The sequence below is a fragment of the Kryptolebias marmoratus genome, linkage group LG9, assembly GCF_001649575.2.
Source record: "Kryptolebias marmoratus isolate JLee-2015 linkage group LG9, ASM164957v2, whole genome shotgun sequence".
NCBI classification, from domain to species: Eukaryota; Metazoa; Chordata; class Actinopteri; order Cyprinodontiformes; family Rivulidae; genus Kryptolebias; species Kryptolebias marmoratus.
In genome coordinates, this window is record NC_051438.1 from 16,625,491 (window position 1) to 16,653,365 (window position 27,875).

The 27,875-nt window shown below is 41.3% G+C and overlaps 2 protein-coding genes across 4 annotated transcripts in view; one reads left to right on the forward strand and one right to left on the reverse strand.

The window, feature by feature from the left end:
• The first annotated feature begins 223 nt into the window (after positions 1–223).
• On the forward strand, positions 224–19,415 carry LOC108242319 (putative methyltransferase NSUN7). Its single transcript, XM_017427100.3, has 13 exons — positions 224–1,532; positions 1,904–2,271; positions 7,469–7,527; positions 10,638–10,768; positions 10,880–11,032; positions 11,550–11,733; positions 12,328–12,565; positions 13,122–13,265; positions 13,613–13,714; positions 14,891–15,026; positions 15,885–16,008; positions 18,117–18,372; positions 18,773–19,415. Exons 2-13 carry the CDS (start codon positions 1,926–1,928, stop codon positions 19,168–19,170), a joined length of 2,271 nt encoding a protein of 756 aa, XP_017282589.1. The 5' UTR covers positions 224–1,532; positions 1,904–1,925; the 3' UTR covers positions 19,171–19,415.
• A 92-nt stretch (positions 19,416–19,507) lies between these two features.
• The window catches only part of LOC108242407 (amyloid-beta A4 precursor protein-binding family B member 2), a 37,190-nt gene continuing 28,822 nt past the window's right edge, over positions 19,508–27,875 (reverse strand). For all 3 annotated transcript variants that reach the window (XM_017427204.3, XM_017427205.3, XM_017427202.3), the window contains 6 exons: positions 27,320–27,434; positions 23,887–23,962; positions 21,982–22,062; positions 21,779–21,894; positions 21,477–21,659; positions 19,508–21,353 (listed from right to left, as the gene is read on the reverse strand). In XM_017427204.3, coding sequence (XP_017282693.1) covers positions 21,177–21,353; positions 21,477–21,659; positions 21,779–21,894; positions 21,982–22,062; positions 23,887–23,962; positions 27,320–27,434 — 748 coding nt within the window. In that variant the 3' untranslated portion in view covers positions 19,508–21,176. The remainder of the gene's footprint in view (positions 21,354–21,476; positions 21,660–21,778; positions 21,895–21,981; positions 22,063–23,886; positions 23,963–27,319; positions 27,435–27,875) is intronic.

Sequence of the window (27,875 nt, forward strand, 5' to 3'; positions counted from 1 at the left end):
TTATGATAAAATATGATCCTGTTGTATTAAAGTGCACACTGGATTTCACTACTGTCAGTTTTTAAGTTTGAGCTAATTTTGAGAACTTCTAGAAAATTACATTTCCTACAATGCATCATATTTGGGAAGATAAATTTTGTGATGTTGCAGTTTTATGAGAACCATTTATCTTTTCATGAGCCCTACTTTCGTTTGCTTTTCTTTCTTTCTTTTTTTTTTTTTTTGACGATATTGCTTCCACTTAATCCAGTTTCTTCATAGTTTGCCTTAAAGCTACTCACTGCGAAGTATGAAATCAAACAGAACTAAAAAGATTACCCTGAACTATACCAAAAGGTGCAGTTTGAAAGCATTTATTCCAGTGGTTTTTTTCCCCCAGATATATTGACATGCAATTCTGAAATGCGGTTCCCCCCCACTGAAAAGGAAGCGCTCGTTAGAATCCACCGAAAACTTCCTGGAAGCTTGAGTCACACGGATGACTTACTTTAGGCTCGCCTTAGTCTGTGTAGGCGAACAAATATGGCGGAATCGGACAAGCAGAGAAAGGGCGGAGGAGCACCATAAAGACAGAGTTCGGCATTCACCCTTTCTTCAACTCAAATCATAATTTATCTCCAATCCAGGGTATGCTTGTAAGTCTATTTTCAATTTAGACCAAATTTTACCAAACATATAAATTAGGGGGAGAAAAAGATCCTTGTGCTGCTTTGTTGACATTTCCTAAACATTTGGTTAGCTTGAAGTTTGACTTGTTTTGATTTAAAAAACAAGGGGGTTGTTTTCTGCCAGTAGGAGGTGATGTTTGTAGTTTACAGGTTTGATGGCCTGTTTAGAAATGAGTAAATATGGAAATATGAATTTGTCTAATTTTTCCATGTTAGTGAGGCCAAATAATAATTTGTGGCTTGCACTCAAATAGATTAACGTAGAGGTTGAATAAACAGAAGGGTGGACCCCGGCTGGTGGGGGGCTTTGTACAAACCCTCTGCCCTGGGCCCGAAACTTTTCCTGCACTCCCCTGCATTCAGGGCCGAGCCTCCTTTTAAAAATAAATAAATAAATAAATCTCAGTTTCTGGACAACAGCAGCAGATTTTTTTTCTCGCCAGTGTGGCTATCAGCTCTCTGAAATGCTCAGTAAAACTACACTTTTATCAGAGGACTTCCATCAGTGAGGAGATTATTACTTCTTGATGCGCGAGGAGAGGGAGAGATTGAAATTAGCGTGCAGTTGCCATGGTGACGGAAGCACGCTGTTCCAAAATGCCAGACTTCTGGCGAGTTTGCCTTTAGGACGAATTTTACCAAGCTAGTTAAACTTTTAATTTTTTCCTTATTTTGCAGAGTTTCTTCTTCAGTTTGAATAAGTTCTCGGGGGGCGCTTTACCACCCTGTTAACGAACCGTGGAAACTACAAATAACGAATTAAACAACAACGTTACCACAGGTAAACTAGCCTACTGGAGAATGGAGGCACGCGGAGACGAGTAGCCTAGCTTACATTATTTTTTTGAAAACAGGTAACAAAAGGTAAGTTAAAATATATTTCGACGACTCACGTCTGTTAGTTAAATCACTGCCAGGGCTAACTTTACATAGTTGGCAAAACAAGACACCAATTTTTCAAATTAAATGTTTTTTTTTTTTTAAATTAAGCTATGTTTGTAATTGAAAGTGGGGATACAAAACAAAAAATGTAAATGTGCTCTTTTATACTCAAAGCAGAAATGTTAATTTCAGTGGCTGCACTTATTATGTAATGTTTTTTTAATCTACTTTGCAAATAAGTTACAAAACAATGTAAACAAATGTCACTTACACAGCTACTTATTTATTTATTTTTGGCTTTCAGGATGGTTTACACTTATATTTGGCTCTTCAAGATTTATTGTTGTTTCCAGGTGTCAGAGAGAAGACACAAAGATGGTGAAAAATAAAAAAGTTGGAGGACGTCTTGTTTTCATGTGCAAGCCTGCCAGGGGAGAGCGTCAGGCTGCCAGCGGCAAGGACCTGACTCCGCTGGACGGACCAGGGGTCGGTGACCCGCCTTGTGCTCCACCCGAGCCCCAGGTCACCAGTCAGGGTCAGCGGGGCTTCCCCGACAGGGTCTACCTGCTGGCATCGGTCGTCTTCCAGAACAACCACCTGGAGAAGCCCGCTGCACAACGGTTGGTAAACTACAGCAGAGACAGGGGGCTCCCGCTGCCCAAGGTCAGGGATGAGGAGACGCAGCGAATGGCTTACGAGCTGGCATTCAATACGCTCAAATGTAAGTGTCTGTCAGCTTTAGGTTGTTTGGGAAACTTGCACCTTTAATCATTATTACTGACTCCTATTTTCAGCTGCTTACGAAGTATAACACATCTACATCTACATCCACATGTCAGCACAGTTGTAGAGGAGTATAATATGTATCACTAACTGCCACTTCATAACAGTCAAAGCTTTCTTTCATTGTTTTTATTGTTATTAGTCTTTACAGTCTTATCTGAAGTTAAAAATAAACACACCTTTCAAAAATGTGAATAATATAATGTGACAACATGTAGAACTGCATCGACGCAGTGTCTGTAAAACTAAATTAGCCCTCAAGCTTGACAGCGATGGAAAAGGGTCCAGAGGCGAGTCACTTCGCTAACCCTTTCTTTTTTTTTTTTACTGATCTGTTCTGGGTTTGGAGCGTTGTGCGTTTTCTTGGGCGTGAGGACACTTGTAAGAGGTTTTCATCACCCCCTGTCCTGATTTATCTGCAACACTTTGAACTATTTGATTAAACCTATTTGATTCCGAGCAGACAAAACAGCCATTTCAAATGATAATTAATAGCTTTGGCAGAGTTATTTGACAGGCTGAATTGAATACAGATAGATTGATGAAGGGCATGTGGAAGAGACAAAAAAAAAAAAGAAAAAGAAAAGAAATGCTTGACTGACCGGGTGGGGGAACGTGTGAGGCTGCAAATCAATTTTGCACATAATCTCTTTACTGGAACCAGGGTGGGGTCTGGGTGACTGAAGTCACAGGGGTGTGTAATCACCATGGTGATAAGGGAGGGGAAGCGAGCCAACTGCCACTGCAGGAAGGGAAGAAATCGATTTGATGTGTTGTCAGTGGATAGAGAGGTCAGGTAGCAGGAAGACCCTCAGAGCCTTGAAGGATTTTCTCCGTACTCACTATCCATCCGCCCAAACCCAGATAAGCCTCAGACCTACATGTTCCTTCGTTAATGCGACTCACCTCGGAAATATCCATCATCACAAGCTCCAGCATCTTGCTGGAGTAGCTTAGATGACTTTTACAGCTGTAGGTCATAATACTTACATCAGCAGGTGAAAGTGAGCAGATTACTAAACATTAAATATATCTATATATAACAACTTTACTGTTATTCTTCAAGCCTTTTTGTCTCTGAGAGGATGCCTGTGTACACTCACCACCACTGACTAGCTGTTAGCTCGGCAGTCCGGTCACAGCTAATCAATCAGTATATATTCAAACCGAGGTTGTTAGTAGAGCTATTAATTGTTAATATTATTTCCACACAACCCCACCTCACATTATCTGGGCTATCCCTTTAAGATAGTTCTTTTTATTTAAATGTTATGTTCCGTGTCAGACAGGCAAAAGAGGAGAAACTGAGAAATCATTACACTTATTTTTCTTTTTGGAGTTTTCCTAATTGCACATATTTTGATTTGTACTACAGTTTGGGACCTTTTAGTCCAGTCTACGCAGTGAGTAAAAACGGGTGCAACGAGCATTTTTGTTTTTAAAGTAACTGTAGGTCTGTCACAGAGATGTGCGTTAGTTTGACGACGTGCCGCTGTTCTCGTGCTTGCTGCGTTGCGTGGTGACATTCAACGGCTGATGAAACAAGATAGACCGATCCGATCTCTGCTCTTCCTACAAAAAATTGGACACCATCTGGTGTGAAAATTGATTTGCTGGTTGCACGTATGCACGCTGACAGCCACGCGGGGTGGATGCGCGCACACAAAGCGTAAACTGTGTGTGTCACTTGTGCCACTTCCAGTGACTAATCCAAAATTGAGCTGAGGTCTAGAGGAAATGCTTCAGCAGCAAAAACATGCAGAGGAAAATGCCAATGAGCTCTGGTATTGATCTTGTGATTATAACTCTTATCCGCTCATAACAAAAACTTGCTCAGTAAGCTCAATCTTGTGGGCTGACAGCACTGCTCTACTTATCTGCCAGTGCTTACATAGTGAGGCTGTTAAACCTGCTGTAAATGTGACGTTTTATGTGCAAAAGCAAAGCTGAATGTGCCTAATGACTAATATTAGCAGTGAAGGCTTTTTTTTTGCAACTCATGTGTGATTTTTTTTCTCCGTACTTTATATCTTCTGTGTTTTTTTTTTTTAAACACTTTTGACTTCTTTTGACTTTCTAAAAAAGCCCTTTTCATACCTGAGCAGCCATCTTTTTGATCAATGATCCAGGGGGCAGATTATATTGTCAAGTCTTCATATCTTATTAGTCGCTCATGCAGTGTGACGTTTATGCTGATGTTCGGCTTTGTAAAGTCATCTTTTTGGCGAGTCTTTGCTGGTAGAAATTTAATTGACCTTGTTTCTAGCCATGAAAGCCACCCTCCTCCATTTTCTCTTCTTCCCTTTTTCTTTTTTTTTTTTTGCCCGCTGCCCCTGAGAGTATTTCAGCTTCATTGTCCATACTGTCCAACCGGGCTGCCAGACCGCAGAGTTACTGAGGCTGCTGCTGTCTGAGCACAACAGTTTTTTTTTCTTATGTTATGCTGGTCTTACAGCATGAGAGAGAAATACTGTTTTTGCCCTTGACCTTGGATCGCGGAACTTAAAACAAGTATGCCTCAGCAAATATTAAATACATAGAGCATTTTAGCCCAATGGGGAATGTGTAACTTACAGCAAAGACCTTTTCTTAGCCTGCCCCACAGTCAGATTAATGTTCAGTTGGGTTTGCTGCGAGACAAAAACTCGGGGACCTGATTCAGGTTCAGTCTAGCACTAAGAATTTGTTTGACTGCAGCCGCCATCAGTCACTCACCCCTCATTGTTCCAGGCTTGAATGGAAGCCACAAAACACACAAACTCGAAATGAGCCCTGCCGTGAATACTGCTCACCCCCAACTTGACATCGGAGGGCACCCCCATTTTTATTTAGTCATTTTTTTTTGAGGCACCATTGCACTACACTGACACGGTTAAAATATTCTGCATTCAGGTAAAACCCAGCAATGTGTCTGCTATTTGGTTATGTCCGCTGTAAGTGATTTATGGCTGAAATTTCTCTGTTTTTCCCCTCAAATTGCCGTGTGTGATTTATAGCGTGTGGATAACCACTGACCTCTCCACAGAGCCAACTGTCAAGGCCCCCTTTGGGGTCTGGTTTGCAGCGGGCAGTGAGTGGTTATCTGCTAAAAGCTTATCTTTAAGACCTTCTGCAGAATTTTAAACCTTAGCAGCCATAAAGACCACTGCTAATGTCATATGCCTGTGTGTCCTCAATTAAAGATAAGCTCTATCACAAAGAAACATACATTTTGGTTCCCTATTGTGTGTGTGTGTGCATGTGGTTTTTACCTGCAAGCAGATACGACTGTTTGTCTTGCCCTTTTGGGGATGCCCTGCGTACATTTGGCCAGGAACCAGCAAACAGTTTGCCGTGATTTGTTGTGATAGGTTAACAGCAGTGTGTGCGGTTTCCATGGTGTTTCGCCGCATGCGGTTTGTGTTGGAAATAAAGCACAAGGTGACCACACATGTAATAGGCTCGCCGAGCGCATTTATTCATTTTGTGACTGTGGTTTCACACTCACAGAAACACATGAATTCCATTTCCACCTTTTATTTGCTGCTTAACAGAAACACGGAGAGCTGTTTTTCTGTCTCACTAGACACACAGATTAGAGAAATTGTTCCTTTTTTTCTCCGTTTCTGGAAGCGCCACTTAAGGCTGCTGTTTTTTTTTGTTTTTTTTCATCCAAACAGGATGGACTAGATAATGTGGCTATTTCTTCTACTCCAAGATGGAAAACTAGATTTTCAGAAATGGGAAAAATCGATTTTTACAACAACAACAACAACAAAAAAACGTTTACGAGGCAATTTCTACTTTAGTGATATGACAATTAGGAAAAAGCAATAAAGCCCCCTAAAATCAGATAGGTATAATGAATTGGTTGAGATAATTTCTTATCAGCCATTTTAGACCCATGTCCTGATCTACCAAAGCAAAATTTGATACAACAAGATCCAGATAACTGTTAGATGCTGATTAAAAACATAATGTTTAGTATTTTTTTCTGTTTTCACTTTGATTGGGGAGTGTACCCCACATCGCTCAACCCTTATCTGCAGTTACTGAACTCACGAGTTGGCTTCTAAGCATTCCTTTCTTCAACAAGCTCAGGGTGCTCGTATTGACAAAAAAAGAAGGCAGAAATGTAATTTTATGTCACTTTTCTTATATTATATAATTACGTGCCAGGATGTGGTGGTAGCAACCACTTCACCACAAATAAACTGTGAATCAAGCCTCATTATTGGCTGTATATGAGGGGGATGTGCAGTGCTTATAGTAAGCCTTTATATGTTTTATGCATTTTTATTATATTTTTCAAATGTAATTTAAAGAATATGATATAGGTATCTAAGAAATTCCAGCATCTGTTTTCACAGGCTTTACCGATGCAATTGTAAAATGAAATCTGCTGCTCTGTGGGTTCATGACAAAAGGACTATCCTCAGAAGACTTAACAGATAACAGATCTGTGTAATATAATGTCATAATACAGGTACGTATGTGTTGGAAAAATATGGAGGACAACGAGAATTTTATCACAATACGCACGTTAACTCCTTCTAGCCTATTCTAACTGACATTCATGCTCGTTGTATTTGTTTTCTCTGATAAAGTTTTGGCGTGTCCGGTTTATTAAGTCTAATGCCCCGAGTGTAATCAGTCCTTTTCACACACCCATTCGCCTCAGACATAACAAATGAAAGAAAGAAATGAGGCAGATGAAGAATCAGATTAGCTTAATTAAGCATCAAATAAGCATTTAATCATGGCAAATTAAAGCCCGATTTAATTGCATTATCTTTTCAAAGTGGAATTACCATCATTTAGGGGGTTTCAAGGAACCGCTTTGGCTGCTTCTCTTATTGTCTTTTATCTGTTTTTCTAACCCGTTTTTTTTTTTTTTCATTAGATGTGGGATTGTCCTTTTGTATTTTTAAACTTACCTTAGCAGTTACTGCATCAGAGTCATGTCTTCTGCCTCTTTCCTCTTTTACCCTCTGCAAATAAAATATAATTTTCCTTCCCTCGAGATGATTAGATTTTGATATAAAGATGCACAAATTTGCAGCATCATTACTCATTCAGACAATTAGTGTGTGAAAGCCTCATTATAACTTGAGTTATCGTTCCACCTAACCTTGGCTTAATTTGTTTCTGCTCAGATCAAGAGTTGCTGGAGGATATTATGATAGACAGCCGCTTTTATCTCACTCAACCAATGGTAAGTGAATTTCCCCGTGTTTTTTAGTCCATCAGTCTGCGATGTTTAATCCATTGTGTTCATCTGTGTAATGTAACACAGATCCAACATGCTGCTGGATAGTGGCACGTTGGACATTTTGGTAACATCACTCTGAATATTTATACTCCACATACTCCTTGTATTTTGTTGGCACCTTTGCAGTAAAATGCTTCTTTCATAAACTCAGAAAAGCCCACCGATTCATTTGTGTTTTGTCCCTAAGTCAATGATAAACACTCTCTAAGCTCCGGGACATGTGGCTGAGCACACCTGGTGTGCTCACACCCGGCTCTAAACTATCAGTTACAAAATCAAAATGTCGCAGCAAACAAAAGGAGCAGTGTTTGTTTGTAGCATTTAAATGTTTTCTGCAAATTGTACCCTACATCTGTCCCACAGCCAATGTGCTAAATGTTGTTGTTCTGCTCTCTTTTTCATAAAAGAAAATGTCCCAAAAGGGCCACGAACCAGCCATTAGACTCTGGAGGTACACCCTGCTACTTAAGTCAAGAGGTATCCTCTGGGGGAGATTGGCGTGTACTTTTGCCCTACTCCTAACACTCCATAATAAAATAAGCTATAGAAAAGGGGGAGGACCTCTGGGGCTTTTTTTTCTTCTAACATTCTGGCTGGTGATAAAACATGCACAGAATACAGAGCTATTGTGCATGGAGTGGGCCGTTTGAGAATGTCAGGTAATGGCAGCAGGAGATGGCGACTTTGTAAAATGGAAAACAGTTGTCACGGGTAAAAGATTGTACACAAACAGTTTTAACTGTAGTGGAAGTTTGAACATATACCGACCCATTAGCAGTCAGATTTGTGTTTGCAGTGCAGCGCCCATAAACACACACACCGATGTAAGACTTCCCATGCAGCCCTCTAAAATACGGCCTTGGTCGAAATGAATGGCTCTCCCTATGTCGGTGTGTCAGTGGCAGGTCGTTATTCTGCATCCTTCTTACTAAACAATAAAGCCTGGAGACAATGAGGCAGTCTTTAAAATTCTCTTTCACCTTCTTTCACACTTCTGGCTTCTATAAAGTTCAACCTTGATAGAGAGAGGAGAAGGGGTGAATGAGAGAGAACAAGGTGGCCATAAAAAGGAGTGCACGAGGGTATTGGAAATAAAGTGCCATGGAAAAAAAACTAAGCTATAGATAGACTTTGAAGCCTGCAGCCCAGTCAATCACAATGGAGAGAGAAAATGAGGTTTAAATCCCGAGGAGGGTAGAAATAGCCTGAGTGATGATGTAAAATCTGGCAAAGCAAACATATCAGGTGCAAAGCACACCTGACAGATTCAGGCTCTGTAAACTGAGCCATACAAAACTTTAAAGGAGCCCTGTGTAGAAATTATTGTACTGAATCCACTTTACTGTTGATTTTTTACATTTTTATTTGACTATGCGGTCAAAGGTCATCAGTATGAAGTGTACCCAACACAATCAGACTGCTTCAACTTGAACATGAAACCCTTGTCATCTCCCGATGCCAGTGGCCGGTATAAGGAACACTGCAAATGGTGAATAAAAACCCCCAAATTAAAAAAATGGTGTTTGTGCTGAAGCTAATAAAATCTCCTGACAGACTGGTTTATCCATGTTACAATGGTTATTGCCAAGAGAGATTGGATTGTTTAATTTTTCATTTGCTGACTACCCATCCTTCAACACGATTAACAAAACATGGATTCTAACAGAGGTAATAGGTTAGAGCTAATCCAAGAAAAATACAGCCTTCTTCCTAACATGTTAGGGTGGAGGTTACCTAAAGAGATTAGGAGTGACTTAACACCCAAAATGAAATTATCCAGATATTCTGTCCGTCCTTAATTAAACTTAGTCCATTTTACTACAAGTTCCAGTTTCCACACATTTCATCTACAAGTACAAATTCACTTTGGAGTAAAACATTTACAATAATAAATGTTGTCTTTCCTTCAGCTCAAAACCCAAAACAAAATGAAATATAATTTTAAAAAAATTGACAAGATGTTGCAACTTCATTTAGGTTGTTTAAAAATACTTAATCATTTTATTTATATTTTTGTTGCTTTTACTAGAAATTTGCACTGAAATCTAGGCTGGTTCCCAGTGGGAATGCTACGAACCACAAGTATCGTTATACCCAACTGAGTTTAACTGTTAAATAAGTTATTGGTTTGTTAATTTTTGAAGATTTTCGAATCAGTGCCCTATTTAATTTTCCACATTTGACACGTGGATCAGAACTGAATAAATGAGCACGTTTCCAGTATGGGACAGTGTTGCCAGGGAGTTCTGTGACTGGGAATCTCCCCACTCAAGGGTTTAAATCTGGGAAAAGTTCAGGCAGAACTCGATGTGGCGAGGGAGGATTAGACAGGACAAGTAGATTGCCACAACCTGTCTGAGAAATTGACCTTTCCCAAAAATGAAATTGAAGCCCGTGGAATGAATAACAAGTGCTTGCTAATTTCTTGGCTCCAGCATAAACCCTTGTAGCGTTCTGGCGTCTCTGCCCATTATCCCAGCAGTGAGGATGTGGCAAGCTGTTGCTGCTATGGAACACCATCTGCTGCTAATGTGGCTGATGCTCTCCAACCCTCAGGGAGGGAAAGGTGGGGATAGAGAGAGGGCGTAGGCCTGGGGAGGAAAGGAGGCAGAGAAGTATGTGCAGAGGAGAGATAGAGACGTAATTCAGACTTCCTCCTTGGTTTAATTAAGTGGCAGCTGTGGGGTTAGGTAAGGACACCTTTGAGCCATTTTGTGCGTCATTTTCTGAAAACAAATCAACAATCTAACCTCTTAATTAGTACAGATGTGTACTATCTCTGCAGAGTGTCTCATATTAGGTAACCAACTGTCTCAAAATCACCAAACAAACGTACGTGCATACCAAATTTAGATACGAACAGTAACTCAAAGAATAAATTGACTTTTGTGGTGTAACCATTTCCTAGGTTGTAGCAGAGGCCCGGCCAACATTATTAAAGCGAGAAAATTGTCTATCAGGCATGCAGGCTTAAGTCTTGTTGTGTCTGTGCTTTTCTTGTAAAAGGTCATTTAAGTCACTGATTAATTGTACTTTTTGCTCTCGTGATCCAGCCAGACGATCAGATGAGCCTTCTCGCCGTCATGCTCTACGACTTCCAGGACAGGAAGTTTCTCCCCCGGCAACGCCAGGGAAAAGAGGAGGTCATACAGGAAGTTAGAGATGTGGAGAATTTTCTCCTTAGGTACAGTAAAAAAAAAAAAACTTACTAACTTCCTTACAGAACTTAGAAAAAATTAATTCATGCCTTTGACTGTCTTGTTTAATTTGTTTCTGTTGCTTGTGTTGCCTGCAGGTCCAAAACCAAGCTGGCAGCCTCTTTTGCCCGCTGCAGGATCAAGAACAACCTCTTATCCATAGAGTGTATCCTGCCAGAGAGTGTGAAAAAGAAGCAGAGGATGTCAGCCAACCTGCCTCTTTATGCTTGGGTCAACACACTGAAGTGCAGGTGAGCTGGTCTTACACAAATACAGATAACAGATCGTTTTCAAACGCACACCTGCACCGAAACACGGGAATTCACCTACAGCACACATGCACCAAACTCTAACTTGTGGTGCTGCGCAGTGTTTTACTGACTAGGTGCTCAGCTGACAGCCAATTAAACTGCTGTGTGTGTCTGTGTGAGTGTGTGTGGGAATATGCTCCAACAAGACTGATTCAGGTAGGTGTAAATCCTGCTCCTGTGCACAGATTTAATCAGCAACACCTCTCAACCAGCTCCTGGACTGTAAAGGTCACCTGTTGGGACAAATGCTGTGTGTTCTCTGTGTGTGTGTGCTCGATAATGGATTTTACAGCAGTTACACTATTGAAGTCTTTGGAAAGATCAAAAAGTAAGTTCTGCACTCTAATATTATCTATGATAGCAGTGTTCCTCTTTTGTCCTCGCGGCAACCTTGTTCTTTTATCCCTCCTCTTCCTCTAATCTGCTCTTATTGTTCCCCCCACACCTTTGCTTCCAGTCCTGATGAGGTCCAGAGTGTACTGAGGAGTGCCGGCTTCTCGCAGGTACAATCGATTGGACAACTGGAGGGTCCGACTTTCTGCCAGGATCCCCACTGCGGGGACACTCTGGTGTTCCCAGCTCAGCTGAAAGCTCAGCTGTATACCACCAAGCTGCTCTGCGACCACAAACTCATCCTCCAGGTACAAGCTGTACAGAAAGAGGACATTTCTGTTTCCTCTCTGTAGACATTTATGCAGCTGTGGCACTTTGCCCTGCCCTATCAGTCTTCCCAGTATTTACGGTTTGATATGTGTGTTGGTTGGACAAGCTCACATTGATTGTAAAACTTTGTCCACACACCAGCTGAGATTATTTTCCACAGATGCAAATATTTTACATCACTTCCACTCAAATGGCTGCACTTCACTTTGAGCCATAAAGAATGATCCTGTTGGAAAAGAGGCGACAGTTTAATCATGAAATTTCTATTGCTTATAAGTCAAGCTGCCACGCAAACTGTAAATAACCCACACCACCACAACATAATTAAATTGGAAGTATTGACCAAATTTAATCAAACATTCAACACTGATTTCTTATTAATCATCCATTTTTTCTCTCTTTTTACGAGTCTCAATCACACTTTGTTTTTTTTTTGCTTTTTCAAAAGAATTTTCTTTTCCTCTGTGACTTTCCTACCTAGTTTATCTTCTCAAAGTGTTTTAAACCTGCATAGATCTTCTTTTAAGGAGCAATTTCTTGGTTTTTACACAACTGTCTTCATATTTCTGTAGGATAAGTCCTGCAGCCTTGGCCCCAATGCAGCCTGCTCCCTCTTACCGGAGACAGGAGACATTCTGATGGTGGGCTGCTTCTCCGGCCTCACAGTGTCCCACATGGCCTCCCTCATTGCAGAGAAACATAAAGCCACTAACAACAGCTACGCGCCGACGGTCTACGTTTGTCTCAGCGGCTGCACGGATGCTCAGAGGGAGGAGCTTCAGCACACCGTCGCCACCACGGGCTGCAACAGTAAGCACGGGAGTGTTGTGTCTTTGTATTAGAGACAAAGGAGGGAACGGAAGAAAGGAAAAGGAACAGAGAGATCACTTGTCTTTGTCTTTTCAATGACGTCATTAGTTGTCTTTTTCTTTCTTCAAGCTTTTTTTCAAAAGACAGTAAGAAGAGGAAGCCTTGTCACACCGCTACACTATTTATAAAGTGAAATGACAGATTTTTTGATGAAAAAATGCAAGCTGTTGACAGCGAATTCCCAGGGACTCTTGTGTGCGTATCCTATCAGAATGCTGTAAACCAGGTAGTCCGCCGAGATCGAGTCTGTATATGAATATTATTAGCTGAAAGTGGCTGCCACCTCATCTAGTTTTTAGAAAGGCAATTACAAGAAAAGGTCCAAGGTGAGATTTCATAATTGCAAAAAAAAAATACCCCAAGGCAAGAATGTTTTGGTTTTTTTTTTTTGAGCAAAGAAAGAGAGTGGAACATTGTCAGTAGAATGAAAGCACAGAGAAAAAGTGTGTCACTGATCATACTGCTTATCTTGTCACTGTGTGTGTATGCTGCTCAGACGTGAAGCTGATACAGGAGGTCTTCCAGTCTTTGGATGGTGGCGATAAGAGACTTCAAAAGGTGCGCGCTATCCTGTTGATCCCCAGGTGTTCTATGTCTGCAGTCAGCAACCCTGTGGATTTCATACTGCAGGAAAATGGAGGTACTGATCTGTGTGTTGCAGAAAAGCCAGAAACTGCACTCATGAAATCTATGCTACATCCTGTTGTGCACACAAAATGCATATAGTTTGTTAGCCTTGAAGGTTCAAGATGTCACGCAAACTCACTGCAGGACAGAGATAATGCAAAATTATATGACAAAGATATGGTTTTTATATTATTTGTTTATTTTTTGTAAGCAAAGAGCACAGCTTTCTTTTCTAATCAGGTCCACTCACTGACTTCTATAAATGTCATTTATACTGGCGTTCTTTATGTACCTTTTTAAAGAGAGCAATTAAATACAATAGCATTCTGCTTTGCTAAAGCACTTCCTTTTTTTTTCCAGACACAGACCTGCTACAGGACCTGTCACATGGTTCCATAGCCCAGAGCAAACTGGAGTCTCTGGTTGCACAGCAGAGGAAAGATATCGATCACGCCTTGAAGTGTGAGCGTACATCCACCTTCCCCGTGTAGACATACGCTCGCTCACCCAAACACAGCATAATCACAGTCTCAAGCGTGTATCGTCTCTCACTCCGCTGACACGGTGATGCTTTCGCTTCCTAATTATCTAATCTCGTGCCATTAGACTGAAGCCTGTTGTTGTACCTCAGAGATTGTCGAAGTTTTAATTAGAAATGCTAATGCCGCTCTGTGCTGGTCAGACAAGGTCTTCTGGAGCATTTCTTGCACATTTTCCACAAGTGATTAAAACCTGAACTCAGTATTCTGTACATTTTGCAGAACTGAACATTTATGAAAGCCCTGTTCTGTTAAGTGACATTGTTTTTTTGTGTCATAGACATGCTATTGTCCTGTTCTGTATTCAGTTACTTTCTTCTCTTTTCTGTTTTTATATATAGCTTTTCATTCGTTTCACTCAACTTGATTGATATCCACGGGCTACTCTCATTAGCTTCAGTCCATCTTGTGTTGTTCATTGCTCTTCTGTCTTTATCTGGCCTGGGCTCTCTTCATCAAGCGGGTGGAGTCTCTTGGTTGGTGAAAACGTAAACCGCCTCCTCTAATCGCACTGCTATTGATCTGCCCTTGTCTATCTGTTTGCCACTGTAGATACTTTCTAATGGGACTGGTAATTAATGGTGGGTATGTATTGAGTGCCATGGCTCAATTAAGTCAATGGTCTCATTTCATTGTCTTCATGTGGGCTCGTGCACTGACAAATGCTCTGGCAGACACTCACTCTTCTCCAAAGATTATATATATATATATAAATCTTCAATTATAAGAACATTTTGGCCTCGTGTCTTTGATTTATTTTGTATTTTTGTCTTTGTTTCTATTCCTCCCATTTGTTTGGAGCTGGTTTGTCACCCCGAGCAGGTTCTATTTGTTATCAGCTGAGTTTTAATTGTTTTTGGCTGGCGGTAATGAGTAAGAAAGAAAAAAAAAAAAAAAAAAAAGGACTTCAAGTGATGAATGTCAAATTGTCAACAGCTTAACAAATTGCAGAGCCAGTAGCAGCTCAATCAAACGAGCATAAACATGCATAAAACAGGGAGCGCGGGGGATGGGGTAAATATGTGAAACCAAGTAATCAAATTGAACTGTTATTAAAGGATATCAAGAAACCTTTTTAATCTTAATGTTTTTTATTTAGTTCCCATGGTTTTGGTGGTGGTGTATTCCACCTGTTCATCCTACCCAGAGGAGAATGTGGACGTTGTAAACACGGCCCTGCAGAAAGTCAAAGCCTGCTCAGACCAGGAGGGGGAACCAAAACATTTGAACTTCAAGTAAGCCTTGGTCTCTTCTGTCTTGGGCATCTGCCTGCATTTTAAAAATTTTCTTTATTTTACCAGACTGCTATCAGTTTTCCGAGGTTTTTTTTTTTCTCTGTCTCCTTTTAATCACAATTCTGTCAAAGTCTCGTTACATCTCAGGATGGAACTGAAGAAGATTCAATAAAATATAACCGAAAGCATAATTTGATGTTTTTAAATGCTGAGCAAAGGCCAGAGAGAACAATCTTTACACAGCTTGAATTTACATTTATCCCAAGTGTTTGTTTCCTCTGCATTTTTAAGGTTTATGAAGTATTTTTTTTTGGTTTTACCTTTCCCGTGGACTTACAAGGCTGCCTCCCGCCTGCAGCGAGCTGCCCTGGTGTGCTGGCAGAGCCGCAGGCCTTTATAAATAAGACACAAGTGGAATTATTGGCATCGAGCCCACTGCCTTTACATAGCTATCTGATGCTTGTGTGCATTTTAGATGTACAACGCTGAATCATTTAATCAATGAAAAACAAATACAATCATTTATATTTTATGATGTCAAAATGACAGCTTTGATGTTTTGCTTGACTTCTTTCTTTCTGTAATTTGTGTCTTAAAGCTTTGCAAATAGATGTTTTGGTTTTGAACTGAAACACTGCAATAAAAATAATAACCCTGGGCTCTGACAGCTCTGTGTGATCATGTTTTAACTACTGATTATATTTAATGAACAAAACCAAATACATTATTCACATAAAATGTCAGTTCTACAATTCTGTACACTCTTTATTTCACTCTAGTGGAATATTTTTACCTTAACGTGCCTGGTATGGAAACGTATTTTTAGCAGCCACTATCTTGCTGTACCTTTTTATCCAGGCCAAGCACATCCCCTTTCAGCTCATCTGACCGTGGGGAGGCCACCGAGGAAACAGAGCTGTTCTTTGTCCTGGAGCCCTCGGAGCACAGCAACGGCTGCTTCCTGGCTGTTCTCAACAGGGAGGTGAGCGGCACTAATCAGAAACCGCAGCAACAAAGCACAATGACAGCGTGGGACTCCGTGTTATTTACCTTAATTTGACAGATGAAAGTGTTTGGTTTAGCAAAAGGCTCAGTTGTTAATGTGGCCGTAACCACAAGAGCACTTTAGAGTTCCAGCTGACGTTTAAATAAAAGGCAAGCAGATCTGCAATCAGCAGAGCTTTTAGTTGAAGCCAGGATAAAATTCCACTTAGCATTTTCCTTTAGACCTCTTTGTGTTTCTACCAGGGGAAATTGTTTCTAGTTTTCTTTTTTGTGTGTGAATATTATATGTTTCTCAAGATGTTACGAATTGATCTTGAGAATAAGAATAAATGTCTTTAAAGGGGTTTGGGATTTTTTATTTTATTTTTATGAACACTGATAATTGGGATGTGCTCTGTTATGTTTTCCAGTCACAAGCTTTCACAACTTAATCACGTTTCTCCCTCAGATTTTTTTATTTTTTTTTAGATTTCCATCAAACTCGTGCACTCTCAGATCCACTTTCATCCCCCTCTCTTTGCCTTTCTGCTTTTCTCCTCCACCTGAGAGAGACATCGGACACTTATAGGAGCTTTAACTGGCTATAAATGCAATGTGCTGCAGTGAATCTGTGGAGTCGCTTAAAGTGCATTACAAAAATCCCATCAAGTCCGTGTGACCGATCTTCACCATGTCTTTATAATCCGCAAGGTTTATAATATTACCATCTCACATTATGAAGGCTGCCCTTATGCTTTTGATGCAAGTTATTAAGCCATCCTACACCCAGAGGGGGTGACGGAGCTCCATCGCACTTTTGTGTCTGTTTCTCTCTGGCCATCCATCATGTTTTATACCTCCACAGATAGGAATGAAAAGATAATCAAACTGCTGTAATGGTGCCTCAAACAGGCATTTTTTTCTCTCCCTACCTCCAATAAACTCAGCTAATCAAAAGTTATTGTGGCTCTCTGAAAAGCATCGTAGAAATAGCAATTATATAAGTGTTTGAATGCTATGTGGCTTATATCGACTGTCATCGTCGTGCACAGTGAAGTTGTTTATGAGCTTTCCATACAGGAACAGCTGGGGACAGTAAAGATATTCCAAGCAATGTGTTTCTGGCCTAATTTCCAGATGAAAACAATGCCCATCACAAGTGGATTTCCCCTAAATTCACTCCTACTGCCAGGCGACAAACAGTAATAGCAGGAGATCCAGAATGCTGCACTTTTTTAGTTGGGCTTTGCTTTCCGCATTGGTTCAGGTGAATTCAGATGTTGTTGCTTGGGCTTATTGTATGTAATCAGTTTTGACGCAAGAGATGAAAAGGAATGGGTTCAGCTCCAAGAAACGCTGCGACAAGTTAGCTTGGCAGAGTGTTGTCGGAAATGGGAGATTTACAGAGTCTGGCATACTTAGTGGGGATAGAGAGGAAGTGAGATTTACTGGGACGAGGGGGGACAAAAAGGAGGCAAAGCAGAGTGTCTGTTGAATAATTCAGCGCCCCCTGTCTGTACGAGTTAGCGTCAATGATGTTCTCCGGCCTCCGCCGCAGACTGCAGAACTGAAGTGCCTCTAAAACAATGTTTACTTGTTTGCGTAGTGTCTATCAACACATCTGAGCAAAAAATGCCCATATACACTTTTTTATACTTCATGCGTGCACTAATTTATGTAGATTTTGTACAAACATTGGGACGGATTTCGATTAAAGTGTAAGCAAGCACTTAAGAAAGAAAATACACACAAAAACTCACACGGGCTACGTGTCCCTGTAGTGTACACTGTGGCTGTGAATAATTTAGGCACTGAAGAGAAGGAGCAGTGGGTTGCAGTGCAGGCTGCTGAGACAGCATGTGACCCTGCATCCAGCAACATGGACATGGTGACTGTCTCCTCTCTAAACAATCTGTTTCAGTACAACATGTTGATTTTTAGACGAGTCGCTCATTCTCATTTTGAATGTGCAACATTGCTTTTGTTTGACTCTGGAAGCGCTAAATCTAAAGCTTTCAGCAGTGGTGTTGTGTTTTTATTTATAATATGATTCATTCACTTGTACATTTTCACCTTGACAAACACTCGGTAATCGCTTCTCAATAGCCTGAGCCAGTGCTTCGAGAGGCCCCAGAGGAAGTGATTGCCAGAGCAAACGCCAAAGGCATTCTGGACAGAATCAGCTCCAACCACCTCACCAGAAAAGAGCATCGTGGGAATGCCAGCAGGATGAAGAAAACAGCCCAGGCTCACAGCTCTCACCCAAACCTTTCTGTCAGCGTGCAGAGCAAGAAACAACAAGTCAAAGACGGCGACAATGCTCCTCCCTGTGGACATGATGACTTCCAGCAGTCATCAAAAGGTCCGTATGATCACCTCAGTCCTGCTCATTACACAGAGCTGATTAAAGGGGTTGTTTGTATATTAATTAATAACATACTAATTTGTTTTAATGGAGAGAATTAAACTAAAAAGAGAAGGATAACAGTTTTCTCATATGTTCATTAACCTGTGTCCCCCTTCACTGAATAATACATCATACCTTTTTTCAAGAACATCAAAAATGCATTTTGTTTACTTTTGGAAAGTGAGTCTGCCTTCTTCTGCTGTGATTAGTTTTTTTTCTGAGCTAAACCAACCCATTAGCTTCATATTTTATCTAATAATGACTAGTAAAGAATAAAGTTTAATTAAAATATTTTTTTGCTATTTCAGTACAAAACGATGGTTCTCAGCTCAATCTTATTGTTTCTGTTTTTCAGAGAAACCCAGAGCATTTCGTTTGCAAGCCGTCTCATCCTCCTTCCCTTACTCCAAGCAAGAGTGTCCTCCCTTCTTCTCCTCCAAATCTGAAAAACGGCCATCGGCTAAACTCACCACACCCATTTTCAACTCTTCGTCCCCCACCTGCATGACTCTGGGTCCCGCCTGTCCTCCTTCCAGCCCCGTGGCTCAAACCGTCCGTCCCCGCAGAGCCCAACAGGAGGTGCTGAAGCCTGTGGTGCTTGTCCTGCCTCGCATTCAGTTCCCCGACTCCGTCCCACCCCAGCGCAGCCGAACGTGGTTCAACCCCAACTTCAACAGGTGGAAGTCACCGGCCCAGTTTGTATCCGGCGCTCTCTCCAAGGACTCTACGGATAAGCATCACCCTCTGCTTTGACCATCTAAACACTCACACAGCCACAGAAAACACCTAACGTTTGGGGTCAAATACTTACTTAAATAAATTCAGCTGTATCTATATATAATATTAGAATGTATTCAGTGTCATTGAACTGCAAAAATCACATGAATGTCGTCTTAAATGCTTTAAAAGTCACTTTCATCTGCCATTACCACATTGTCTTTAAGTGCCATATAAAGGACAACCTTGTAACAGCCAGAATAAAATCAAAGTGCATACATTTATAGAGTTGGGTCAATGTCATTTCACTGTAACGACACGATGAAAGGCATGAACGCGGGACTCCGCTGGCCAGACACAAGGCTTCTGCATGTTCGTTTTGTTGATGCATTTATTGTCACAACAGATTACATTTACATAGTGAAGAGATGGGTGACAAACAGACATGGAAGGTTTTGCATCCTTCTTGTTCGTTGTGTGTCGCTTTTTTTTTCTTCTCACTTTGATTAAACTGCAGTCACTGAGTTCACGCTGAGTGCAGGTGGCGGCCTCGAGCCATGAGAGCATCGTAAAAACTTTTGACAGAAGAACTTTTATTTTTTTTCTACTTACCGCTATCTGTGTACTTGTGGGTTGTATGTATATTTTGAAAGTGAGCGAGAGTACACTGGATGGATTTAGTAAGGATGAGAAAATACCTGTAATCGTCAGCGAATGGCGCATATTTGATCTTTTTTTTGTGTGTGTGTGCCACACAAGGATGGCGAATACTTTTCTGTGCTGTGGTGTTTTTTTTTTAACCCTCAGCTTTTGTTGTGCCACAAGTGCTTCACATCTACCAGAGATTTGGATTTTCTCGCATCTCTCGCAATCTTGGGTGCCTGCATAAAAATTCCTGAGGGATTTGTCAAGTTTAAACAGAAGCATTTCAACATTCTTAAGCTTTTAAAGTCATATTTTCTTCTATATTATAAAATAAGTTACAATCTTAAGCCTCAGAATCTAATAAAAGCAAATTTTTGCTGATCAGATGATCAGACAATTGCTAATTGGGGGGGTTTTCTACACTGGGTGGGCAGTATTTTTTAAAGTTAGTCATGATTTGAGAACAGGATATTCTTGTGCCAGTGTAATTCCAGTCATTGACAGGTGAAGATGTGGCATTCTGAAAGCATCTACTGTATTTTTTTTCTGTCTTCTCACTAAGACACAACTTAACGTTAATCATATCTCCCCTTTCCCATCAAGAAATCATGCAGAAACAAACTCAACTTTTGTCCTCTTTTTTTTTTTAACCACCAAAACCTTTTCTGGACCTTTTCCTCGTCGTCTATCTACAAAGTTTGTGCTCTATATATTGTTTTCTTTCTGCACACAACCATTTACATACACATTATTACAATCACTTTATAAAAGAAGGCGTTTTTGTCTCCTTTTCTTTTTCTTTTTTTTAAAACAAATGATGCCATTTTGGTGAGCAGCTGCAGGCTGACGGCAGGTCTTGTGTATTCGGTCTTGAATGATTTTTGTCACTGACTTGTCAAATTTTTCATGAACACAAGGAGAACACGTCTTTTTTTTTTTTTTTGTCCTGGAAGGCTCCTGTAAGTCATCCAGTCCAGGAGTCCAGAAGGAGAGCCAGAGTTGGAAAGAACAAAAAAAACAAAAAAAACCCCAATAAGTTGCCAGTTTGAGAGAAGAAATGAGATGTTTTCTTCCTGGATAATCCTGCCTGTGGAGCGATCGAGTAATCCATTTATCATAGAAATCCATAAAGAAGAGATGGTTTCACTTGGACAAAGCAGCGTTCACGGGTCAAAGTTCTACCAGTGATGCAAACGTTTGCTTTCCGTCACACGACACGGGCGAGTTTCCCCTTTTGAAACATCATCAGGCATATCTCTTTCCTTCATTCGCAGTGATGTTTGGTATATTCTATGTACATCGTCGATGACCACGGCTGGTACCGATTAGGTGTTCTGTGAAGTGATGGTGTGAGTGGCGTCCAGGCTGAGGTGGGGTGCGCTCGTCGTCGGTGACGGTCATTGCTGGGGAAGTTCTGACGGCTGTTTCTTGGGTTTCAGAGTGTCTATGAGAGACTGGACGCTGCGTTTTACGCTGGTGGTGACCCGGCGGGTCACCGAGTCCGCGGAGGGAGAGGAGGAAGAGCCGGCACGCTGGGAGGGCGGCCGCGCTACCAGACACTTCTGGTACCGGAGCTGAGGAACAAGAAGACAAATAAATAAGTGAAAAGAAACTGCAGCTAGTTCAGTTTGGGATATGAGTAAAAAACCTGAAAACACACACACACACACACACACACACACACACGTAAAACGTACCACACAAGCTGCCTGCACCGCTTCAGACACGTTGCCTGCATTAGGGTCACACCAGAAGATGTGACACTGGAAATGCTGGTTCCCGGTGTCCATAATGAAGGCAAATGTATGCACATCCCGTCCCACACCCATGAAGGACAGAAAACGGACCCGGCACTCCACCAGCACCTCCTCCTCCTCCTCCTGCACAGCCGTTGAGGCAAGAATTAACGCTCTGCAACACTTTTATCTTCAGCTGTTATGTTGGGCATATTCAAATCTTTTATTTGTTTGTTTACAACAACAACAACTAAATTCCTCGCCTTTTCTTTGATGACAGCCACGGTGGTGTCGGCAATACTCAGTATGACAGGAGTCCAGTCTTCTTTTCCCGTGGACGACAGGAGGTTTTCTATGGCCCCATTAATAATGTCCATACCTGGGGACAAAACAGAGAGGATGCTGGGAGGTTTAACAGTGGACAGAGACAACTGCTGCGTTAAAATGCATTACAGGCCAGATTTACCTATCGGCCGAGACACAGACGTCACCCCCAGATACAGCACGTGAAACTTCTGCACCAGTTCAGTCTTTGGCATGGGGAACTCTACAGAGAGAAGAAAACACGAAACACACACTCGCATCATCCCAAAAGGGAGTTTTATTAGAGTACAAGATCTGACGGCAAGTTTCAAAAGGAGCACGCTGGCGATAATTGGCTTAAAGCGGAGAAATAAACAAACTGTGGTGAATATTTTAATATTTCGTGCTGCTGTCGACACGACTGCGGCATGAGAAACACACAGAGGCGTGCTGGATTTCAGAGAGCAGTCAGCGTGTAGAATCCCTGCTGCGCCTGTTTATGTGCCGGCCCGTAGGCAGATAGGACCACGTTACACAATGGAAGATCAAAGCATCACCTGGGTCTCCATCGCCGCAGACTCACTGCTGATACAAAATACAATTAGCTCGACAAGCTCGAGGTGGTTTCGTACGTGACGAAATGCAAAACTCTAAATGTCGTTTTTCATACTTAAACGGTGAGAAGGCTTAAAGATGAAATGATTGAAAAGCACCACAAAAATACAAAACAATTCACTAAAACAGCGCTAACTCTTTATCTTATACGAACAGTTTGATGTTGATGCATATTTATCTGAGAATGTTTAAAATTGTTACAAATAAGAGCCTTTGTAATCGCGGACAGCATAGTTTTGCTCCCACTTTGCAGGAATCAGATAACTGACCTGATTACCTGATGACTGCAGAGCATGAGTAGACAGCTGATATGTGAATTTCTCTCAACTGTAAAGTTACACGAGGCGCAAACTGTAAAACGTTTTTTTGCGCACTAGTTGCATTGTAAGTCAGAGCTTGGACCGCCTCGATCTGATGAAAACAGCAAGGCCATTATATGATGCCGAATCCCTTCAGTCTAATCTCTTCAGCTGTGTCCCAACACGAGACCGTGCAGCTCCACATCTACTGTAATTCAGTCAGTGACAGGAACTGTTTCCCGTTCGCTGTAACACCACCTCGAGCCAACCGTTGGAGGTAATAGACTGGTCTATCCACTGCAAGGCCACTGAATATCAACTACTAAAAAAAAAGACAAGCATATGAGTTCAACCGTGCTACAGCTTTGAAAGATGCAAGCAATCCTTCACCAGTGCAATATTTGATCTTGGGGTTGGGATGGGAAGCTGTGGAGCACCAGGCATCGCCTCAAACTCTAATTGGGTTTTAATGAAATAGACTGTCTCTGGAAGCGAGAGGCTGATATGGTTCTTTTGTATTCTGACGATCCCCGTTCTGCTTCCCTCCGCTCGGCCGACACGCACCCCCAGCTTAAAGTATAGTCGAGGATGAATCGTTCCCAGTAATTACTCAGGACAGAGATAAACAAGCAGTGAGAATTAAAATAAATAAATAAATAAAACAATTAGAGGACAAAACCATGTGATTGTTGAGTCAGAGTCATCTGTATGCAAGATTCTAATCATCTCTATAAACAACTGTTCATTGCTGCTCCTGAAGCGAAAGAATTATTGTGTGAAAAAACACAAGTGGTTTCAGATGTGGGGGAATTGTGTAATGGGAGACAAGAGACTTACACCGTGAAAATAGCACATGGTTGAAAAATCCTATTCATCCACAGGGGAAATCCAAAGAGCAGGGCTCAAAGAAAACGAGTACATGCGTGTTATGTTGTACTGCTCATGTTGTGGGGACATAAATCAGTTTCAACTGCAGAGAAATTCTTCTCTTCCCAGGATAAAAAAAGGCAAATACTCATGATATAAATCATGCCATTTTAGGGTGATGGTTTTTAGATTAGGTTAATTGTTAGGAATAGGCAAATAACAGTGACATTTAGAATGAAACAACTCAAAACACAGCAGTGTGTGTGTGTGTCAGTGTGTGTGTGTACCTTGTAGGGGTACATCGGAGGCGTTCTGGGAGGAGCTGCCAGCTGCAGCCTTAGCACTTTTTCTTTCAGCCATAATCTGAAAAGGAAGAGATATGCAGAGAAAATAAAACAGGAGGTGAATAAGACAAGGAAAAAGAAAAAGATGTGGAAAACCCCCCCATAAAAATGTGAAGTAAAACCTGAAGAGAAAGCCGACACAAATAAAAAATGGAGACAAAGAAAACCACCTGAACAGGGCTCAAATAGGACAAAGCTACTTAATTTTTAGCAAACACTTATTTGAAGCACATAAATAACACAAAAAACGTAAACGATTAAACTATCTTTATTCTGCTTCCTGTTAACATCAATAAATACCTTAATAAACTAGGTAAAAGTTGTTTTTTTTGTGTGTTTGTATCCCTCACAGAAAGCAATATACTGCAACCAAAGACTGAAATCTTTAAAACACATACACAGATGTACTTTTTTGAAAAGGTCAAGTACATTTTCAAACAGTCTAACATTATTTTTAGCAAATTTCCTATAGGACAAAAAGTACATTTGTGGCCAACTACTTTCAGCTGTAGAATGGATGAATTATAAAGGCAGCAGGAAGGTGTAAGTGGGAATAAATAACAATTTGTCAACAAGACAAATAATGTGGCTCTATGGTTTGGATTTTTATTTACGTTTTTGGTCACTGTTGGAGTTATAAAGCAAACTTGTTGCAAGATGAGTTTATTGTCGTCTTCTGATATACAAGAAAATATGAAGTGTTTTTTTGTTTTTTCCTTAAAAATCAAATAAAATGTGTCTTTTTCTCCCTCAGCTCTCGTGCTGGAGAAAAACACAGCCTTTAACAGGAGTTGAATATGCTTCACGCCCTCTGCACCGAACCGATGCTCTCTCTACAGATAGTTAATTATAAGCACCATTAATCAAAGTCTACTGCGAGTCTGCAACTCTACTAACAGGGGAGACGAAGAGGAAGCATGGCATTCTTTCACACACAGAGAATTAGGGACCATTCGAGGTGCTGCACAGCTGCGGAACTCGGGTCACCAAGTTTGTCCCCTGCAGTAAAGAGAGATCTACCGGTCCGTTTTTAAAACAGGCAGAAGGTGAGAGGAGGAGTCGTGGGCACTCAGAAACCGATGCAGATATGTGCTCTTCCTTCAGTTTAGGGTTAGAGATACAAAGAAAGTTATATATATATATATTTCTGTAAATGGGTCATTGTGCCTCTCAGGGAGAATATATAAATTTCCCAGTATTCATCCTTCACAAGGTCACTGCTGACCTGACTGAAGATGGACTCGTTTCTCTATGTGTGCAGGGGGAAGAATATGTGTGCCTATCTGGACTGGATATTATTTGTCGTATTATATGTCAGGGAAATGCAAGGAATTCACTCTTCAGAGCTGTCAAAAATCAGAAAATACAAACATACACTCCTGCGTTTTCCTTTGAGACTTATGTAAAGTAACAATAGTCAGAACAGACATCTAAGTGCTGTTTGTGACAGGCCACGTGCTGGTCCTTAAACTCTTTTATTAATCAAAACTGACTCGTTTCATAATCAGACTGAATATCCTGTCATAAGGAGATTATGAGTAAGTTTTAAAGAATCCCATTTTTTTCTTAGTTTGCACGTTAAAGGATCCTCCTCAGATTGAGGCAAGGACTTGTAGCAGGTTTGAACAGGTAATTGGTATTAACACTGAAAACCTTCTGCTGAAGGAAGAGGAAGAAATAAGTTTCCTTTTGTGTGAGCTGAGGTATTTAATGAGACTCTGGCTGCTCGGTTGGTTAACACTGCTGCCTCGCAGAAAGGAAGTCCTGGCTTCGATTCCCAGCTGGGACCATTCCTCTGTGCGTGCGTGGGTTTTCTCTGGCTGCTCTGGTTTCCTCCCACAGTCCAAAAACATGCATGTTGGGTTTAATGGCTCTACACTGACCGTAGATGTGAGCGTGAGTGGTTGTTTGTCTCTGTGGCCCTGTGATGGACTGGTAACTTGTCCAGGTTGTGCCCCTGCCGCTCGTTTATCGACCTCTGGAGGGGCACTAGCTCACCGTGACTATAGACTGTGGGAGGAAACTGGAGCGGCTGGAGAAAAGCCACGGGTGCACGGTGAGGACGTGCAAACGTCTCTGAAAGAGGTCCCAGCCAGGGGATGAACTTAGGAGCTTCTTGTTAAGAGGCAACAGCGCTAATCAACTGCTCCACAACTGAGCCTGTGACAAAATCATTCAGTAATGGAAGCAAATCTGGAAAAGTTTTGTCTGAAAAGCTGCAAAACATAAAAGCAAATCACCTAAGTGTTGATAACAGGGCAGAGACACAAGCTATGATGCTTGTGGTTTTAAATCTGCAGAGGAAACTGTCCTTACTTGAGACCCTGATAAGATTGTTTATCCCAGAGTCATTTAAGAGTCAATCTGATACTTGGTTTATTTATCTTTTTCACAGGCTCGCAGCTTACATCCAGGCTCACACGTTAAGTACATTAAAGTTATTAAAATCAATGCCACCATGTGCTGATGCCTCAGCAGCTCTACCTTGCAGTAAAGAAAACCTGTGTTCATGTTCTCCAAGGTTTTTTTTTTAGTAAACAAATGTGAGGTGATGGTGAACTTTTGTATATTCTTAGCACAGGTAGCATTTTGTCAGTTATGGAGGCTAGTGTTGGGAGGGTAGGACAAAAACAAGGCAACAAAACCCCATTTTCTCCACCAGGGAGATGGGTTGGTCATCCAGAAAGATAAATCCAGTCACCTGTTCTGTAGACCTTGTTGCCTTGTTGCTGTCCCATGGAAACTTGTCTCTTCTCTTTGGAGTTTCCTCAAGTGTGTTGCTGAGCTGTGTTAGCTTTAGGAGTTAGCTTGGCGAACTCGGCGTGCTCGGCCGAGCGTTTGGAGTTTAACTGCAAACGTTGCAAGTAGCTACTGAACTGCTCTCATTTTGGTTTTTTAAAAATATTTTCTTACTACAGACATGTTGGCAGGTTCCATAACACACACCACCGTGTGTCGACCCAAACAGCAGGTAACCCGGGTCATTTTAATCTTCACCAGATCAGATGCAATCAGCTTCCATCCCTCCTGATGTTCATCAAATCTTATCTGAATCAAATGAGCATTTAAACCTTTTTTTTTTGAGCATTAGTGGAAGTTTTCTTTCACCCTTTCAAATTCCACTGCATGTTGTCTGCAGCCTTAGTCTACCATTCTCACTTTAATGCCTTTTAAATCATCCCACTGTCTGTCCTCTCAGGTTGAAGGTAGCACAGTTAAAATACTGTCAACTGGTTTTTTTTTAGGCTTAATCATTTTCTATAACAAGCACGTTGTACAGTCTGAGTTACAGCCCCGATGCACCAACAAAACAGCTGCACCGATTAAAGCTGGTTTGTTTCAGAGGATAATGAAAGTTCATTTAAGCGGCACTCACCTTGGAACAGATTTCGTGGAGACTCGTGGCGATGGCTGCAGCGGGGGTATCACATCGAAACACGTGGCACTTCAACACCCGTGTGTTTTTGTCTCTGGCCACATAGGCAAAATCCCTGAGTAACGAACAGAAGACACAGGAAGGATCGCGGGTGAATTTTTCATGCACGCGAGACACTAAATCAATATTTCTCATCTTGACAGCATGGGAACCAAACGTGTCTTTGATGGAGGCTCCACGAGGTAGGAATCTCTTTCCAATTTGCCCTCGAACATTTATGAATTTATAAAAAATGGAAAACCTTTCAACCAACTGATTAAAAAAAACGTAGTATCTCTAAGGGAAAACAAGCAGTGCTGAGTGTGCACCTTGAAGGGATATCGCTTTTGAGAATTTAACAGAAAAGAGTGAAATTTGTAGTTTTCCAGTGTCAGCATCTTCCACAACAGATGTTTTGACGTGAAAGAGCAGGTGTATTAATGAGTGCCTGCTTGAGTGCTTGAGTTTGTTGCCTAAACTTAACGAAGGCACATCTAACAATAAAAAGTGTCATTCC

Excerpts from the sequence above, each read along its gene's own strand:
- LOC108242319 (XM_017427100.3), top strand. The coding sequence starts at position 1,926 with ATGGTGAAAAATAAAAAAGTTGGAGGACGTCTTGTTTTCATGTGCAAG. Across the intron at positions 13,715-14,890 it reads TATCGATCACGCCTTGAAGT|TTCCCATGGTTTTGGTGGTG; the intron begins GTGAGCGTACAT and ends TTTTTTATTTAG. Across the intron at positions 16,009-18,116 it reads TGGCTGTTCTCAACAGGGAG|CCTGAGCCAGTGCTTCGAGA; the intron begins GTGAGCGGCACT and ends GCTTCTCAATAG.